This window comes from Muntiacus reevesi, chromosome 3 (genome assembly GCF_963930625.1).
Source record: "Muntiacus reevesi chromosome 3, mMunRee1.1, whole genome shotgun sequence".
Taxonomy (NCBI): domain Eukaryota; kingdom Metazoa; phylum Chordata; class Mammalia; order Artiodactyla; family Cervidae; genus Muntiacus; species Muntiacus reevesi.
Window position 1 is genome coordinate 229,279,513 of NC_089251.1, and position 19,668 is coordinate 229,299,180.

A 19,668-nucleotide genomic window follows, 5' to 3' on the forward strand; every position below is an offset into this window, starting at 1 on the left:
ATTTTATTCACAGAAATCCTTTCAAAATTGGAGTCAGTACTCTCAAATCCTGTCACTGCTTTATCAAGTAAGTTGATGTAGTTTCTAAATCCTTTGTTGTCATTTCCCAGTTTTCACAGACTCTTCACTAGGAATAGATTCCATCTCAATAAACTTTCTCTGCTCATTCATAAGAAGCAATTCCACATCTGGTAAAGTTTTGTTATGAGTTTGCAGCAGTTCAGGCACATCTTTAGGCTCCATCTCTAATTCTAGTTCTCTTGCTATTTCTACCACATCTGCAGCTGTATCCTGCACTGAAGTCTTGAACACCTCAAAGTCATTTGAAGATTGCAATTAACTTTTTCCAAATTCCTATTAATATTGATATTATGACCTCTTCCCATGAAGTGTGAATGTTCTTAATGGCATCTAGAAGGGTGAATGTTTTCCAGACAGTTTTCAATTGATTTTGCCCAGATCCATCAGAGGAATCACTACCGATGACAACTACAACCTAATGAAATGTATTTCTTAAAGATTAAGATGTGAAAGTCAAAAGTACTGCTTGATTCATGGGCTGCGGAATAGATGTTGTGTTAGCAGTCATGAGAATAACATTAATTTTGTTGTACATCTCCATTAGAGCTCTACGGTGACCAGGTGAATTGTCAATGAGCAATAATATTTTGAAAGAAATCTTTTATTCTCAATAAATTTTAGTTTCAATAGTGAGCTTAAAATATTCAGTAAACCATGCTGTAAACAGATGTGCTATCATTCAGGCTTTATTACTCCATTTACAGGTGACAGGTAGAGTAGATACAGCACAATTCTCAAGGGCTTTAGGGTTTTCAGATTGGTAAAGTAGCACTGGCTACTTAAAATCACCAGTTTCACTAACCCCTGATAAGACAATCTGTCCATTGAAGCTTTGAAACCCAAGCATTGACTTTTCCTCTCTAGCTGTAGATGCTAAGATGGCATTTTCAGCCAATAAAAGGCTGTTTAATCTACATGGAAAATCTGCTGTTAGTGTAGTGACCTTCCTTAATTATCTCAGAGTTCCACATAATTTGAAGCTTCTGCATCAGCACTTGCTTCTTCCCTTTGATTTTTATGTTATAGAGACAGCTCCTTTCCTTAAACTTTATAAAGCAACCTCTTCTAGCTTCAAGCCTTTCTTCTTTCTGGCTTGATAAAAGTGAAGAGAGTTAGGGCCTTGCTCTAGATTAAGTTTTGATTAAGGAAATGTAGCTGATTTGATTTTCTATGCAGACCACTCAAATTTTCTCCATATCAGCGATAAGACTGTCTTGCTTTCTCATTATTATTCATGGTTTACTGGAGTGGCACTTTTAATTTCCTTCAAGAAGTTTTTCTTTTCATTCAAAACCTATTTATTTAGTACAAGAGACCTATCTTTAGGCCTGTCTTGACTTTTATCACACCTTCCTCACTAAGCTGGCTCATTTCTAGTTGTTTATTTGAAGTGAGATATGTGTGATTTTTTTCTTTCAATTGAAAAAGAAATCATTGTAGGGATATCAGTTGGTCTCAGGGAATAGGGAGGCCCAAGGAGAAGAAGAGAAATAGGGGAAAAAATGGATGGTATTGAAGTCAGGACACAAACAGCATTGATTGATTTTTGTTTATTCGCTCAGTCATGTCCAACTCTTTGCAACCCCATAGACTGCAGCATGCCAGGCTTCCCTGTCCTTCACCATCTGTCAGAGTTTGCTCAAACTCATGTCCGTTGAGTTGGTGATGCCATCCATCCATCTCATCCTCTGTTATCCCCTTCTTCTCCTACCTTCAACCTTTCCCAGCATCAGGGCCTTTTGTTATGAGTTGGCTCTTCACATCAGGTGACAAAAGTATTTGGAGCTTCAGCATCAGTCCTTCCAATGAATAGTCAGGGTGGGATTCCTTTAGGATTGATTGATTTGATCTCCTTTCAGTCCAAGGGAATTTCAAGAGTTTTTTCCAACACCACAGTTCAAAAGCATCACTTCTTCAGAGCTCAGCCTTCTTTATAGACCATGAATAGTGGACTATAGTCTACATGAATACTGGAAACACCATAGCTTTGACTACGTGGAACTTGTGGGAAAGTCTCTGCTTTTTAATATGCTAGGTTGGTTATAGCTTTTCCTCCAAGGAACAAGTGACTTTTAATTTCATGGCTGCAATCATCATCTGCAGTGCTTTTGGATCCCAAGAAAATAAAGTCTGTCAGTGCTTCCATTGTTTCCCCATCTGTTTGCCATGAAGTGATAGGACCAGATGCCATGATCTTCATTTTTTGAATGTTGACTTTTAAACCAGCTTTTTCACATTCCTCCTTCAACTTCATTGAGTCTCTTTAGTTTCTCTTTGCTTTCTCTGATAATCTTGGTATCATCTGCATATCTGAGGTTATTGGTATTTTCCCTGGCTTTCTTGATTCCAGCTTCTATTTCATCCAGCCCAGCATTTCACATGATGTGTGCTGCATAGAAGTTAAATAAGCAGGGTGCAATATACAGCCTTGATGTTCTCCTTTCCCAATTTGGAACCAGTCTGTTGTTCCATGTCCTATTCCAGCTGTTGGTTCTTGACCTGCACACAGGTTTCTCAGGAGTCAGGTAAGGTGTTCTGGTATTCCCATCTCTTTAAGAATTTTCCACAGTTTGTTTTGATCCACACAGTCAAAAGCTTTGGCATAGTTAATGACCCAGAAGTAGATGTTTTTCTGGAATTCTCTTGCTTTTTCTATGATCCAAAGGGTGTTGGAAATTTGATCTATGGTTCCTCTGCCTTTTCTAAATCCAGCTTGAATCCACTGGAAGTTTTTGGTTCACGAACTTTTGAAGCCTAGCTTGGAGAATTTTCAGCATTACTTTGCTAGTGTGTGAAATGAGTGCAACTGTGTGGTATTTTGAACATTCTTTGGCATTGCTTTTCTTTGAGATTGAAATGAATACACTTTTTCCATTCCTGTGGCCACTTCTGAATGTACCAAATTTGATGGCATATTGAGTACAGCACTTTAACAGCATCATCTTTTAGGATTTGAAATAGCTCAGCTGGAATTCCATCACCTTTACTAGATTTATTCATAGTGATGCTTCCTAAGGCCACTTGACTTAACACTCCAGGATGTCAGGTTCTAGGTGAGTGATCACACCATCATGGTTATTTGGGTCATTAAGATCTTTTTTGTATAGTTCTGTGTATGATTGCCACCTCTTCTTAATGTTTCCTGCTTCTGTTAGGTCCATAACGTTTCTGTCCTTTATTGTGTCCATCTTTGCATAAAATGTTTCTTTTAAGAGATCTCTAATTTTCTTAAGCGATCTCTAGTCTTTCCATTCTATTGTTTTCCTCTATTTCTTTGCATTGATCGCTGAGGAAGGCTTTCTTATCTCTCCTTGCTATTATTTGAAACTCTGCATTCAGATGGGTATATCTTTCCTTTTCTCCTTTTTCTTTCACGTCTCATCTTTTCACAGCTATTTGTAAGGCCTCCTCAGACAACCATTTTGCCTTTTTGCATTTCTTTTTCTTGGGAATGGTTTTGATCACTATCTCCTGTTACAATGTCAGAACCTCTGTCCATAGTTCTTCAGGCACTCTGTCTATCAGATCTAATCCCTTGAATCTATTTGTCACTTCCACTGTATAATCGTTAAGAGATTTGATTTAGGTCATATCTGAATGTCTAGTGGTTTTCCCTACTTTCTTCAATTTAAGTCAATTTTGCAATAAGGAGCTCATGATCCCAGCCACAATCAGTTCCCAGTCTTCCTTTTGCTGACTGTATAGAGCGTCTCTATCTTCGGCTGCAAAGATTATAATCAATCTGATTTCGGCATTGACCATCTGGTGATGTCCATGTGTAGAGTTGTCTCTTGTGTTGTTGGAAGAGGGTGTTTGCTATGACCAGTGTGTTCTCTTGGCCAAAGTCTCTTAGCCTTTGCTCTGCTTCATTCTGTACTCCAAGGCCAAATTTGCCTGTTACTCCAGGTGTTTCTTGACTTCCTACTTTTGCATTCTGGTCCTCTATGATGAAAAAGACATCTTCGTTTTTGGTATTAGTTCTAGAATGTCTTATAGGTCTTCACTGATTGATTACATTCCCAGTTTTATAAAGGCGTGGTTCATGGTGCCCAAACTACAATAGTAATGTCAAAGATAACTGATTACAGATCAGTGTAGCAAATATTATAATAATTTAAAAGTTTGAAGTACTATGAACTTACCAAAATTGACACAGAGACATGGTGTAGGCAAATGCTGTTGGAAAAAATGACGCCAGTAAGGGCTTCCCTTAATGGCTCAGTCGGTAAAGAATCCACCTGCAATATATTGACCTGGTTGGGAAGCTCCCCTGGAGGAGGGCTTGACAGCCCACTCCAGTATTCTTTACTGGAGAATCCCCATGGACAGGAGAGCCTGGTGGGCTACAGTCCACTGGGTCACAAAGTGTCAGACATGACTGAGCAACTAAGCACAGACTTGACTCAGAGTTGCCATAGCCTTCCATTTGTAAAATACGCAATATTGTTGAAGCTCAGTCAATCAATGTGTGATTAAAAAAACAAAAAGAAAACGTGTGCTTATAGTCAGAAAAGAGCTGACTGAGGCAAAAGAATGAATACTATTCCACATTCAGAGGAGAGGAGACGTCTTTCCCTACCTCCTACCGAGACAAGAAGAAGGAAGAGGCCCTGAGAAACACGATGTTAACATAGAGATTGGGAGAGGTTAGACTTCATGACTGAGAGAGTTTCGATCTTATGCATTGCCTTAATCTTCAGTTTTTTGAGAAGAGTCCAAAACTTTTGCAGAAGACTCATATAAGATGAGACAAGGTAAACAAGTAAAGAGATAAAAGGATGGTTAGCTGTTTGTGGCCTAAGCAAAGAGTCAATAACATGGACTTTTAGCTTGACCAGATGACCTCAGCTTATTGCTATTTCAATGATTCTCAAAGTTTTAGGAACAGAAGTGGATGAGGAAGGGTAAGTTTACCCAGGAACTAATGTTTCTTGTTGTTGTTCAGTCACTCAGTCCTGAATGACTCTTTCTGACCCCATGGACTGCAGCAGGCCAGATTTCCCTGTCCTTCAACATCTCCCGGAGTTTGCTTAAACTCAAGTCCATTGAGTAAGTGATGCCATCCAACCATCTCATCCTCTGTCATCCCCTTCTCCTCCTGCCTTCTATCTTTCCCAGCATCAGGGTCTTTTCCTATCATTCAGCTCTTCTCATCAGGTGGCCAAAGTATTGGAGCTTTGGCTTCATCATCAGTCCTTTCAATGAATATTCAGGACTGATCTCCTTTAGGATTGACTGGTTTGATCTCCTTGCAGTCCAAGCAACTCTCAAGAGTCTTCACCAACACCACAATTCAAAAGCATCAATTCTTCAGTGCTCAGCCTTCTTTATGGTCCAACTCTCACATCCATACATGACTACTGGAAAAACCATAGCTTTGACTATACAGACCTTTATCTGTATAATATTAATATTTATAAAAAGAATGTAGTCAGGCAAGGACAGAGAGTCTAGTGTGCTCAGCTAGGTTTTTACTGACATAGTAGGATCTTGGAGAGAGGGTGGGAGAAGGGAAGTAAATGATTTGTAAAGGGAGATAATCTGTGAGAATATGGAGTAGCTAAAGAACCATATCATCAAAGGGACTTTTGTAGGATTTAAATAGGAAGGGTTAAAAAATTGAAACTTGTGTTTAGTGAAGCAGATTTCAAAGTTCAGCATCTTGGATCTGAAGTGTTTTTAGATGATTTTGCAATCCAAAATGACAGCATGTATATGGGGAGCCAAAATTAATTGAAGGACACTTAAGACTTTTGTTTGGATGATTAACATTAGCAACTATAAAGATTTATTACCAAGCCTTATTAGCTATTTATAATGTGCCAGGCACTGTGCTGAGTACTTAGTTCTATTTACTCAGTTCATCTTCACCTATTTGCTGTCTGGTAGGTAAAATTCACAGTTATTTGGCTGATTACTCCCCCCCCCCCCCAATATAATAGATTGAGTTGGTTGGTCTGACATTGTAGAGATGCTTAAAAAGATCATCTTAGCTAACTCAACTATAATCAAGGTTTTATATTTTCTAGTTACTCTGAACACTTAAGGTCTGCACAGGTGTATGTAAATAGTTCACGGGTAACATTACAGAGCAGTTAATTTAGAATAGAACATGATACACAGCACTGGCTATGACTGTAGATATTATTTAAGGTGGAATAATATCTCTGAACTGTTTGCGAGAGCTAACTGCCATTTAAAATACAAAAAAAAAAAAAAAAAATCCTAAGCATTCATCTTCAGAAAATATAGGATTTTTTTTTTGAGCAATTGCAAATTTTTAAAAGATTTTGTTACTTTTCAAGTAAAAGTGAAACTTAGAGTCATTCCCATGGTTAAAATATAATTTATTGTAGCCATTTATTATATATTTCTCACATATTTGTAGGAGTCATCACCAACTATAAGATGAAATTTAATTCATGTATTTAAGTTAAATGCATTTGTTCTTTACTAGTAAATATACAAGTGAATGGGCACTCTGAACTGATCTTTAAAAATGCATCATTTAACATTCTTAAGCACTTAGTTACATTATAATAGGATAATTGTAGCAATTTCTGTTCCTCATTTCATTAAATAGACTATTCAGCAGTGTGGTACCTTACATAGTTTTTTCCATGGACTTCCACAACCCCAATCATGTGAGGGTCATGACTACTTCATAATTAGCATCCTCTGAGCTTTGTTACTATTTCTCATTACAACTCAGTAGGTCAATGATAGTGTCCATGATAGGATCCCAGCAAGACTAGAAGTAAAAAAACAGCTCAGACCAAGTGAGGCTCTGCTGCTCCAACTGATGGACAGTTAATTGCCTAAGTGTAAAACAGTGATAGCACTGGGAGAAATAGAGAACTCTGTGATATGGTAGGTATCCAAGTACAATATTATATGGAGGTTTTTCAATGAAATACACTGTTCAGTTAGAGGATACAAACACATCCTGTGGCAGAAGAGAACATAATTTTGAGAAAAAACATTGAGTTTTCTAACAATCTCAAACTACCACTGAATAACACAGAGGTTAATCTGAATATACTTTATACCAGGCCCTTGGTATCCAAGGTTCCTCGACATCAGAGGACTCACCCAACACTGGATTGTGTAGTACTCTGGCATTTACTATTTAAAATATTTGCATATAAGTGGACCCAAGCATTTCAAACTCATGTTGTTCAAGGGTCAAGTGTACCTGAATGAACATCCTAAATCTGTTACTAGATCAGAGTTTCCGATCTAGTAAATTTAGCAGCACAGTAGAATCACCTAGGACCTCTACACAGTATCAAAGATCTGGTCCCCATTCCCGGCCAATTAAATCTAAATCCAAGAGAATGGTACCCAAACATGGAAGGGTAGTTTTTTCAGGATGTGTCAGGTGCTGCTAATGTGCTGTTAAGCTTGAAAATCTCTATTCAGAAATAATCATTGCTTGTATAGAAAGATTCATTTGTGAACTAGAACTTTCTTTTTTCAGTTTCAATGTTTACTGCTTTTACAGAAAAACTTTGTGTAGGTCACGTATTAACTACTGATTTTAATTAATCTTTTAAAATCAATTCCTTGTGAAAGTTAACACCTGATTTCTTAGTTTCTACAGAGGAAGTTTGAATGTGAAAACCAAAATCATTAATCCCAGTAAAAAGTTCTGGATCTGTGCCAAATGGCCTTCTAAACCCATGAATAGTATACAGGATTTCTGTTTATCTATAGGGTTATATGATTCATTCTATCATTTTAATTAGGTAAAGCAATTAGCTGTAGACAGATGTAGCACTATTATGGTACTTACGTAACTATTATTAGATACTTATTGCCTATAAATATTTCACAGCACTTATTTTTTCATATTCAAATAGATTGTAGATCTTTTCATAGAGAAATCATTTCCATAGGTTTCTACAGTTCATATTAAAATAATTTATAATTAGGTGACAGGATCACAGCTAGAAGTTTCATGACTAGTTCATCTCTTTAAGGATAGTGATAAGAACACAAATTTCTATTCCCTATGCCTTTCACACAGGATGTATATGCCCCTGTCTTAAATGGCCAGTGTTCCTTATATCTATTTGATCACCCATACGAAAGACTATAGACTAATCTAAGTTTAGTTTTACAGAAAATGTGAAATAAAATGCTATTTATTAATTTAAAACCTCTTATAATTTGGCTTTATGTTTCCAGTTTGAAATTTTTAAGTATACTGCTTTTTATTTAAAATGTTTCAGAAATATTTGCTATAGTCTCATTAAACTCCACACATTGTTTTCAAAAGATATTCTTTTGTTTTTGTTTTTTTTCAACTAGGACCCCAACTGTGGCTGGTGGCCTATTTTCTATTGACAGAAACTACTTTGAAGAGATAGGAACTTACGATGCAGGAATGGATATCTGGGGTGGAGAGAATCTTGAAATGTCTTTTAGGGTAATTTTATTTTACTTTATTTTTTGACTCTGAACATACTATGCTTTGGCATGCATGTGTAGACTCAGTAATTTATACTGTCAGATATTTTCTGTGAAGTGATACAAATTACTGATCAGTTGGTCATTTTAATACTTGTTTAGAAGCTAGAGTCTTTTTGCATGCAATATTTACTGTTAAATGGGAAATTAGAGGCATTTTAAAAATTTTCAAAATAATTCTTGTATACATAATTCAAAGACATTAGGACTTTTAGTTTTTGTAAATAAAGAAGGGCTTTATTTTTGAAATAAAGCATTACCCTAAAAATCACTTGGTGTTTTTGAACTGAAACTTGAAAGTGTTATATCTGTATTTACAAGTGCTGCTTGATGTTATTCTCAAATACCTTTAACCTGTGTTCAAAGGCATTCTGGATAATTCAAGAAGCATGACTGTTTTCATAATCGTAGACATTATTGTTTGATGAATGAGTTGTAATAATGCAAATGCACGTTTTAAATGGCCTTCCAAGTAAACAAAAATAAGAATTAGTCCATCATATATCTGATACTAGGAAATATATTAATAATTTTAATGTTGCATTTGAAAATTTTAAATATGAATGCATAAATATTCCTTCTTACTAAGAAATCATGAGGGATAACATACTGTTTTTTTCTTCAAACCACATTCAATATCATTTAAAAATTAGTTAAATTAGTAATACTGTTGTTTTCTCCTTTCTATAATTTGACATATTATTTGAAACACTATTGTTTTGCTGCATTATTTGTACAACAAAATTATTATAGTTTAGATATATTTGTCTATGAAATTCAAGTTAATTTCTCATTTAGAAAGTAAGCTTTATTGTTTACAAATATAAATATATTTGATATTGTGTAAGCAAATGTCAAAATCTGAGAATAAGAATTACTTTGAGTTTATATAATGTGAAATTTAATGGATCTTGGACAATATGGATTATTTTAGAAGCACCAGGATGTCTTTGTTACACAACTTTTTGCCTATAAATCTTCCTTACAGTCCCGTGTCTGAGAAGAGCATTAGTTAATGGAATTTTATTCTTTCTATCTTTGTTTATATACTTATAGTCCAATGGAACTTGCCCCACAAGACTTAGTAGCATACTTACGAGTGTCTTCTTCCTGTTAAGTACGTGATTCATCTTTGCACAATCTTTGGAACATTTGGAGACCCAAATTTTTTACTCAGTGTAGTTCTCAAAGTACAGAATATAAAAGCTAACAGTTAAAAAAGGAAGAAGAAAAAAGATGGAAGGAAGGGAGTTAGGAAGAAAGAAAATATATTTAAAAGATTAAAAACAGTTTTCTCATATCCTTAGACTTAATGAAGATAGCATTGACACATTAATTAACCAATATTCTTTGAATGCTGTGGTTGAAATTCATAAGGAAAAAAATCAACATAGCAACATTAGTAACATTTGGTGATCCTGTTGCTCATCTTTCTTCCCCCTTCTTTTCTAACAGTCTTACTCACCTTCTTTCTGCTCACCTGTTAAGCTTGATTCTCTGTCAATAGACTCCCCTTACCTTCATCGCAGAGCTCTCAGATTGGATGGGTGCTTTTCACCTAACTGATTGAAAGATGTGTTAGGGAAGAAGCTACTTAGGAAAGAATTTAGTGGAATAATATGATACATCTTCTTTGTAAGAAATGAAGTACTCATAAGTGAATGGTCTTTGAATGTGTAAAACATTAATTGTCTTTAGCTTCCATATATTATCAACAGAAACAAAGTGTGTATTTTGCTCTTTATTAACCTCTTGATTTGTGTTTTACTTTTCTTTGTGTGACATGGGTATGTGTTTATTTAATAGTTGGTACCCTGACTGAGGAAGATGTTGACTAAGAGAAAATGCTAGAACAATATATTAGCAAAGGGATGACACCCTCCTTTAGATTAATTTCAGAAAAAGATGTGTGACTGAATGAAATGAGAATATGCTAGGGATTCATAGTCAGAAGATCTATGTCTCATATCCAACTTGATTATTATACAACAAACATACATGGAACATGTAGTATGTCTGCTACACTTCACAGATACTGAGGCTGCAAAAATGAATAAGGCCTGGTGCTTTTACTCTCATAGACCTTTCCAGATGGCGGTAGTGGTAAAGAACCCACCTGGCAGTGCAGGAGCCATGAGACTCAGGTTCAGTCCCTGGGTCAGGAAGATCCCCTGGAGAAGGGCATGGACACCCACTCCAGAATTCTTGCCTGGAGAATTCCACGGACAGAGGAACCTGGCAGGCTACCATCCATGGGGCTGCAAAGAGTCAGACACAACTGAAGCAATCGAACACTCATTTACGCTCAAAGAAGCAATACATAGGCATTATTGTCAGTAAAATGCAATAGTTTCTTTCTTTATACATGAGGTTTTCTTGTCATTGTCATGTTAGTATAGGAAAATTTTTATTGTGTAGTCACTTAGCCATGTCTAAACCTTTGCAACCCCATGGGGGCCATATATAGGCAAATTACTTAACATCAACTGTGAAAAGGTGATTATGATAGTAGTAAAGATGGCAGAAAGTAAAGAAGAACCAAAGAGCCTCTTGATGAAATTGAAAGAGGAGAGTGGAAAAAGTTGGCTTAAAGCTCAACACTCAGAAAATTAAGATCATGGCATCTCGTCCCATCACTTCATGGCAAATAGTTGGGGAAACAGTGGAAGCAGTGGCTGACTCTCTTTATTTGGGCTCCAAAATCACTGCAGATGGTGATTACAGCCATGAAATTAAAAGACACTCATTCCTTGGAAGGAAAGTTATAACCAACCTAGATGGCATATTAAAAAGCAGAGACATTACTTTGTTAACAAAGGTCCATCTAGTCAAGGCTATGGTTTTTCCAGTGGTCATGTATGGATGTGAGAGTTGGACTATAAAGAAAGCTGAGCGCTGAAGAATTGATGCTTTTGAACTGTTGTGTTGGAGAAGACTCTTGAGAGTCCCTTGGATTGCAAGGAGATCCAACCTGTCCATCCTAAAGGAGATCAGTCTTGGGTATTCATTGGAAGGACTGATGTTGAAGCTGAAACTCCAGTACTTTGGCCACCTGATGTGAAGAGCTGACTCATTTGAAAAGACCCTGATGCTGGGAAAGATTGAGGGCAGGAGGAGAAGGGGACAACAGAGAATGAGATGGTTTGATGGCATCACTGACTCAATGGACATGAATTTGGGTAAACTCCAGGAGTTGATGGACAGGAAGGCCTGGCATGCTGTGGTTCATGGGGTCGCAAAGAGTCCGACACGACTGAGTGACTGAACTGAACTAGAAAGTATAGTTGTCTTATAGTTCTGGTCTATGTAGACTTGAGGATGAAAAACTGAGAAGTATTAAATGCCTGCAAAATATTATTATTCTGGCTGGTTTATAGAAGTTTAAGTCAATCCAAAAGTGTATCCTTTAGTGGATTTATTTATAATGGTATCACTTGATCTTTGATGCCCAAAATATTGTAAATACTGACAGACTTTGAATATCTGATCAAAATGATAGACTTTCCAAGAAAGAAGCATCTGGTCTCCTATACATCATAGGTTTAAATACAGTTTCAGAGCATTGAAGAAACACTTGAAGTCTCTGGATAAAAGTTCTTGGCATAAAATAATAGTGACTTCTAATGTGTATAGAACTAGTAAGTAGAATAGTTGAAAATTGAACCCCAGTATTCTGAGACCAGTGACTGCTGCTGATTTCTATACCACTACTGCCCCTAATCAGACTCATCCCTCCATAACACGACAACCCGAAAAACTAGTGGTGTTATCAGGAGAAAGAGGAGAAGTTAATATATAAATGCAGTCTTCTTCCGGAATGCTGAGAATGTGTTCTCATCTAGTGATTTAATCTTCTTCTAATAGACTGTAGCCTCCTATGGGTAATACACGTCCAGGGAAAATACGTACAAGTAGATCCAAGTGCTCTTGAAAAATTAGTCTCAAATACTATTTTCCACGCCATTACACAACAATCATCAAAAAAACATAAGTCCTAAAATATAAATGCTAATTTTTTTAAATGTTAATTTTTTAACTGATATTTATTTCCTGCTCAATAGGAAAAGGGCATGGAGTTGTGAACAAAATAGACAAAACTGTGTGTCCTTATGGAACTTATATTTTAGTGAAGGATACAGACAATAAACAGAAGTAAAATATATTACTATGTTAGTGATAGTGTTTAAGAGGAAAAAACTAAGGAAGGTAAGAGTAATTTGAAGCAGCAGGTGTTGGAAATTCTTAGTAGCTGAAATTCTAGATAGGAGGAATTCAGAAATGAATATCCATATAAAATAGTTTATGACAAAATTAACCCAGTATAGTATGACTTTATCATCAAAGGTGTCATTTATCTTTAAATAGTATCCCCAATGGCAGCATCAGAACCATCGAAAAAGCATCACCACCAAAAGTCCTTGCCTTGCATGAGGCAATAGCACAAGGGCAGTATTTCTAAAAGCACACGATATATGAGAGAATCTGCATTGTAGAACCAACTGAGTCATAAAAAGTCAGAAGGCAGCAAAGGACTCAGAAGAGTGTCCCACTGCAATGAAATGTGGTGGTTGTGGTTTAGTCGCTAAGTCGTGTCTGACTCTTATGACCCTATGGACTGTAGCCTGCCAGGCTCCTCTGTCTATGGGATTTTTCTGGGCAAGAGTAGTGGAGTGGGTCACCATTTCCTTCTCTAGGGGATCTTCCCAAGCTAGGAATTGAACCCAGGTCTCCTGCATTGCAGGCAGATTCTTTACCAACTGAGCTACAAGAGAAGGTTACAAGTATGGTCTGGAAGGGAGGCATCATGGGTTCAAGACCAAGGCTCTAGCGCCTATCACCTGTGTGAGTTTGGGTAAGGCATCAGGTCTCCTAAGCTCTCGTTTGTTCACATATGTAAGAAAGAGTGCATCAATTTTTAGATTTGTTCTCGGGAACTACTAAATGAGATGGTGTACCTAGTGCTGATCGCCCCCATTTGTCACACATAAATTGTGTCATAAGTGGCAGGTGTTATTGTTTTAGTGGTTTAAGCTGTGCAGTTTTGAGCAAGTCAAGGCATTAGTCAGCATCACTTAATCTGTCAACTTAAAAATATGCACAACATGAGAGTTGTGAGTTTAGTTTTATTTGGGGCAAAATGAGGACTGAGCCTGGGAGACAGCGCCTCAGATAGCTTTGAGAGATTGTTCCAAAGGGGCGGGGGGAAAGGTTAGTCAGTATATACGTGCTTTTGGGAAAGGAAGTATACATGGAATCGAGCACATAGTTTTCCAGCAAGTTTCTACTGATCTTGTGAAGCTTCTACTAGTCACAAGAAATAGTCATTACCATTAAGGATTTTAGTTATTTTCTAGATTTGAGGAGATACATGAATGGGCATAGAAAATCAGCTCCTGAAAATACATATCTGAAGACCTGACCTGACAGTTTTCCTGGAACATAGAGTGTCTTGTTTCTGCTCTCCACCCTGAACTCCTTCAGGGGTTTTGGAGGTCGGTAGATGCAGCAGCACATAACTTAACCCTTGTAGAGGAAGATGGCAAGTGCCCATGTGTGTGCTAAGTCACTTCAGTCATGTCCAACCCATAGAGCCACATGGCACTGGAGCCCACCAGGCTCCTCTGTTCATGGGACTCTTCCAGTAAGAATACTGGAGTGGGTTGCCATTTCCTACACCAAGGGATCTTCCTGACCTGGGGATTGAACCCGCATCTCTTACGTTTCCTGCATTGACAAGCGGGTGCCCATGGCAAGTTCCAATTTGTAGTTGACAAGTCCAGTGTATGTTAATTATACTGCAGTGAAGTTGATAAGTATTAAAGCATGCATGCACACACACACACAGAGAAAGAGAGCAACACCTTCCAAAGAGAAACAAATGAAGAAAAAATGTAACTGATGATATCAAATCAGCTATAGACTTACTGTCTAGGTGACATTCCCATTGTATCTTAGCCTAGTTTCTTTTAAAATACCCTCAGTATGATTCTAACCATCTCCCTCTCAGGACAACTATGTAGGTTAAATAAGACAATAATTATTGATTTTTTAATGAACTGTTTCACGCTATGGAAATTTTCATTTTATTATTATCACTACCCTTAAAAATAAGTTCTTTTGACAACAATCAGTAGTTTAATGAACAGAATGGGATTTACTTCAAATGCCCCAATTTTCTTTCCTTCTAGATCACTATAAAAGTAGCAATATATTTATCTGAAGAACATGTTTTATGATGTGAAGTCCATTTATATCAAAATTTCACAAGCAATGAAGTAGAAAAGAAATTTGCCTGGACATAATATATAATGGAAAAATGAAAGGCAGAGATTCTTATTGAACAGAATAGCATGGTAAATGAAGCGAAAAGTTTGTAGACTTTTTGGGGATTGTAGTACTAAGGTTTGTGAAAGTATTGAAAGTAAAGAATTTTTTTAAAATCCATGCAATTATAATTTTTACAAATGAAAATGTCAATCATAATAATTTATTAAATAGAAATAAATTTTGATAAAAGTCTGGTTGAGTTATATCTGTAAGAATTGTTTGCTTTATTTAAATTTAATTCATGTAAATTTGAGCATATTGGATTGTCAGTATATAAAACTTGACTGTTTTTGCTTTATTTGGCTAGTCATAGAAACCAGACTATAATAGAAATCTTTTAACTAAATTAACTTAATCTAAGTTCATGTGTTATCCCCAATTTTGGTGGAGATGGTTTTGTAGAACACTTTTATTTAAGTATTATAAAGTACTCACTTAATATTAACATAGAAACTTCTTAGCCTCTTCCCCCCATCCCAGATATATTGGCAAAAGTTGTATCTGTTTGAGTTTTACATCATGATGCTATACATATGTGATGTGGGAAATGATTACCACGATCAAGCTAATTAACATATTCATCACCTCACATAGTTAAGATATACTCTCAACAAATTTCAGGTATGTAAAACAGAATTATTAACTATAGTCACCAAACTGTACATTAGATCTTAGAACTTACAACTGAAAATTTGTATCTTATTAGCCTCTTTTAAAGGCTGCTGCTGCTGCTGTTAAGTCGCTTCAGTCGTGTCCGACTCTGTGCAACCCCACAGACGGCAGCCCACCAGGCTCCCCCGTCCCTGGGGTTCTCCAGGCAAGAACACTGGAGTGAATTGCCATTTCCTTCTCCAATGCATGAAAGTGAAAAGGGAAAGTGAAGTCGCTCAGTCGTGTCCAACTCTTAGGGACCTCATGGACTGCAGCCTACCAGGCTCCTCCGTCCATGGGTTTTCCAGGCAAGAGTACTTGAGTGGGGACTATTGCCTTCTCTGCTTTTAAAGTCTAAGAGGTCATAAACAGACATAAAAGTCTAAGAGATTATGTTCTTGTATAGCCTCCATAAAGAATAGAAACCACTAGCAGTTATTTAGTCCAGAAAACTACTCTAAACTTATCTATCTGTTGCAGGATCAACCTTAAACATGATGCAGATGGCTTCAAATTTTTACTTCTGTGCTTACAGTGAGATTTTCTGGCATTTGGGCCACCACTCTAACGGTTGTTTAAACATATCTCTTCAGTCTCTTTATTCTTCATTTAATTGAAATTATAGAATAAAATATTTTTAGGTAAGGGGTAGCTAAGACATTGTTTCTAGAGACTGTGTTACATCTATTATATATATTTCAGAACATTGGGTCAATAAGATCATGTAATATTTAATTTAGATATCTATAGAGAACTCTATTTTCTAAAATAAATGTTAGAATTTTATTTTGAATGGTAACCATAAGCATACTTGATTTCCTCTGCTCCTTTAGAAAACACAAGTGAACAACAGGATAATTAGATATTAATCAAATTTTAGGATAATGTTAGTTTCCTGCCTCTCTGGTTTCTATGACTAGCAGAACTTGTTTTGCATTTTAAGTTATAATACCGTAAGGCTTGGTTATTTTGATAACTATACTTCTTCATTTAAACTTTTTTGTTCACAAAAGCAAAACATGAGAATAAATATTATATTGGATAGTCATCCATGTAATGTTTAACCTCATAAACATATGCTACATTGAGATGTATTTTGTTTTAGAAATACAAGTCAATGTAGAGGACTTAAGTATACTAGAACTTGATATTAATCTATGGTTCTCTTTTATAGGGCTTTCCTTGTGGCTCAGTTGGTAAAGAACCCACCTGCAATGCAGGAGACCTGGATTCTATCCCTGGGTTGGGAAGATCCCTTGGAGAAGGGAAAGGCTACCCACTCCAGTATCCTGGTCTGGAGAATTCCATGGACTGTATAGTCCATGGGGTCGCAAAGAGTCGGACACGACTGAGCGACTTTGACTGACTTTTCCCTTTTATAGTACTTTGTTATCTCTAAAAGTGATTTTGATTTTTTTATAAAAAAATATTTTTTTGGAGGTAATAGTACCACTCACAGTTTAGTGCCTTCTTGAACTGATAACATTCACTGCTTCTTTTTCATGACCTGAATTCTTATCATGAGTGTTTCTCTGATAATGTAAATGTACACTATATTTGTCAGCCTGCAGATATACACATCTGAAATTCAACTTATTCTATTTGCTCTGTTTATTTTATCCATCTATCTATCAATCATCTATCTACCTGTCTAAATTTATGTGTATGTGATTCTGAGTGCAAATAGTTAAATATTCATAAAGGCCCAGATGAAAGTTAATTGTGGTTATTATAAAGTATATAGTGTGATAATAAATATATTTATTTTTAAAAGTTTACAGTGTAATATCTATTGCAAATGAGTGTTGAGAGGTATGCTTATCAGGTGGCTCAGATGGTAAAGAATCTTCCTGCAGTGTAGAAGACTCACCAGACATCCAGAAGGTGTTAGATAATTAATAAAATTCAGAAATTATGAAAGTTTGAAGATGGATATGTATGAAATGCATAAAATGGGGGAAATGGAGTTAAGACCCTATGAAAATAGTAATCTGTAAAATCTGCATTTTATTTCCATTAATATATAAACCAGAGTTGAATGATTCTTTATGGGATTTATTCAGAAATATTCACTGGGATAAATTTTAAGATTACTCTAAATTTTGGCTCTGTTTTCTTGAATTAAATCATTAAATGGAAGCAAAAATACAGAAAAGAGAATCTATGATTTCTAAAACTTGATAAAAACATTTTGGACAATGTTTTTCTTTAGCAAATGCAGGTACGTTTCAAAGATACTATGCAGAATTTCCCTGTAGGAGGAAATAGCAATAAGCCAGATTCACTTAGCTTTTTATTGAATTTTAGCGCATTAAGAAACCAATAACCTTTATTAGGGACAAATATCTGAAATGTCTCTTTTGTAAAACACACTAATTCTGACTTTTTTTAAAATTTTTCTCTGCTAATGTACAGAGAAGAATAACCCATGTGTATTCACATTAACTATAAAAATCCTTATGATTCTAAATATGAAGAACCTCAATTTAACTATTTGAATTTATGGAGATAAAAAGAACTTTCTGAAGAGTTTAATGTGCTCAGAATTGTTGCATGGAAAAGTTTGGCACTTCCTGTCATGGCCATATTTTACTAATGCTTACCATTAAGTGTACTTAATCATACGAAATGGCACTGATAATTAAGTCAATTATACTGCTCATTTACATTTAAAGTGCACCTAAGATATTCTGATAATGAAATGTTTGACATCCTTTTTGTATCTAAATATGTGCTCAGTGCATTGACTCTGAACTATTTATTTTATAAATTAAGGTTCCATTTTTTTTCCCCCTTAATGGAAAGGGAGAATTAAATAACTTCCAAAAATATTTCAAGTTTTGAAATTTTAAGGATCATTTATTTTATATATCCTGGGTTTGAAGAAATGAAATAAACCTGCCATTAAATTCAAATGAAGTTTGTAAGTAAATTTACTTTGGAGGATTTTACTATTTAATTTATAAATATTTGTTAGCAATTGAACATACAGATCTGTAGATCAGTCCATAGTCTCATAGAACTTGTGCCAGAGGGAGATATATGATAAATGAATAAACTGAAGAAAAAAAAAAAGTAGTCTGTTAATTTCAAATAAAGGTGAGTGCTTTGAAGAAAATCCAGTGAGAGGTGGAGCATTGCATTACTTTAGAGTGGTCAAGGAAGACCATTCTAAGAAAGCTTTTTAGCTGAGACCAAACTGACAGGAAGGATCCAGCTATGCAAGGATTTGCAAAGAGAACGTTCACTGTGGAGCATAATGCAAGAGCATCACATCTCTCATTCCAAGTCTGTAAGAGCACAAATATCCTAATGCTTTGGGAAAGGAAAGCTTTCCTATTTTAGAGTTAAGAACAGTTTATTCTCTCAGAACAGTAGTTGCTCAAATGAACAAAACTCTAGGAGTTTATTTTTTGACGAGGCTTTACATTTGAGTAGTGCTTTATAGAATTATTTTACACGTATTATCGTAATGGATCTCAGAAGGTTCTTTCTGCCATGTGTTTGGTTTTAATTCTAATGCATCAGTAATGTTTGCATTATACTTTATATTACCTTTATATGCTTATGTATCAATTTACTCCCATATTATCCATCAATCAATATAAATAATTATATACCTAGACCTGCACTAGACCCTGTGGATGGTGTATCTGTAGATAGATCATCGCCAAATTTATTGAAGGTTTGGAGAGTATAATATAGTGTAGGATCATTTCAAGGTGCAAATGTAAAGCTCATTATATTCAAAGGAAAAATTTCTATGATCTAAGATAACCAGGGAAGAATTTGTAAATTAAAATTTCAAGTGTTGTAGACAGTAGGGCAGGAGAGGAGCAGGGACCTGAAATCAGTGAAATCTCAGAACTTTGCCACTGTGTTCATTCCTTCTTTGTGCTTTGAACCACACCTGTGTTTAGGCTGGAATATCTGGTTTGCTTACCTTTTGTTTTCCCTCTTAAGAATTACTTTAACAAAATATCACTAAATCATTAAATATATAAATGTTTGCCAAACTAGGCTTCAAATGATGTAGTACCCATTAAAAACTCCAGGAATATATATATATTTTTAAAAATAGCCTCCAACTAATAAAAAAAAAAAAAAAAGAAAAAAATATGCCTATGTTTGATCCCT

At 35.7% G+C, this 19,668-nt stretch overlaps 1 protein-coding gene across 4 annotated transcripts in view; it reads left to right on the top strand.

The window, feature by feature from the left end:
- Nucleotides 1–19,668, top strand: part of GALNT13 (polypeptide N-acetylgalactosaminyltransferase 13) — a 603,283-nt gene that overhangs the window by 404,233 nt on the left and 179,382 nt on the right. For all 4 annotated transcript variants that reach the window (XM_065927851.1, XM_065927849.1, XM_065927850.1 and 1 more), the window contains exon 8: nt 8,395–8,512. In XM_065927851.1, the coding sequence (XP_065783923.1) occupies nt 8,395–8,512 (118 nt within the window). The remainder of the gene's footprint in view (nt 1–8,394; nt 8,513–19,668) is intronic.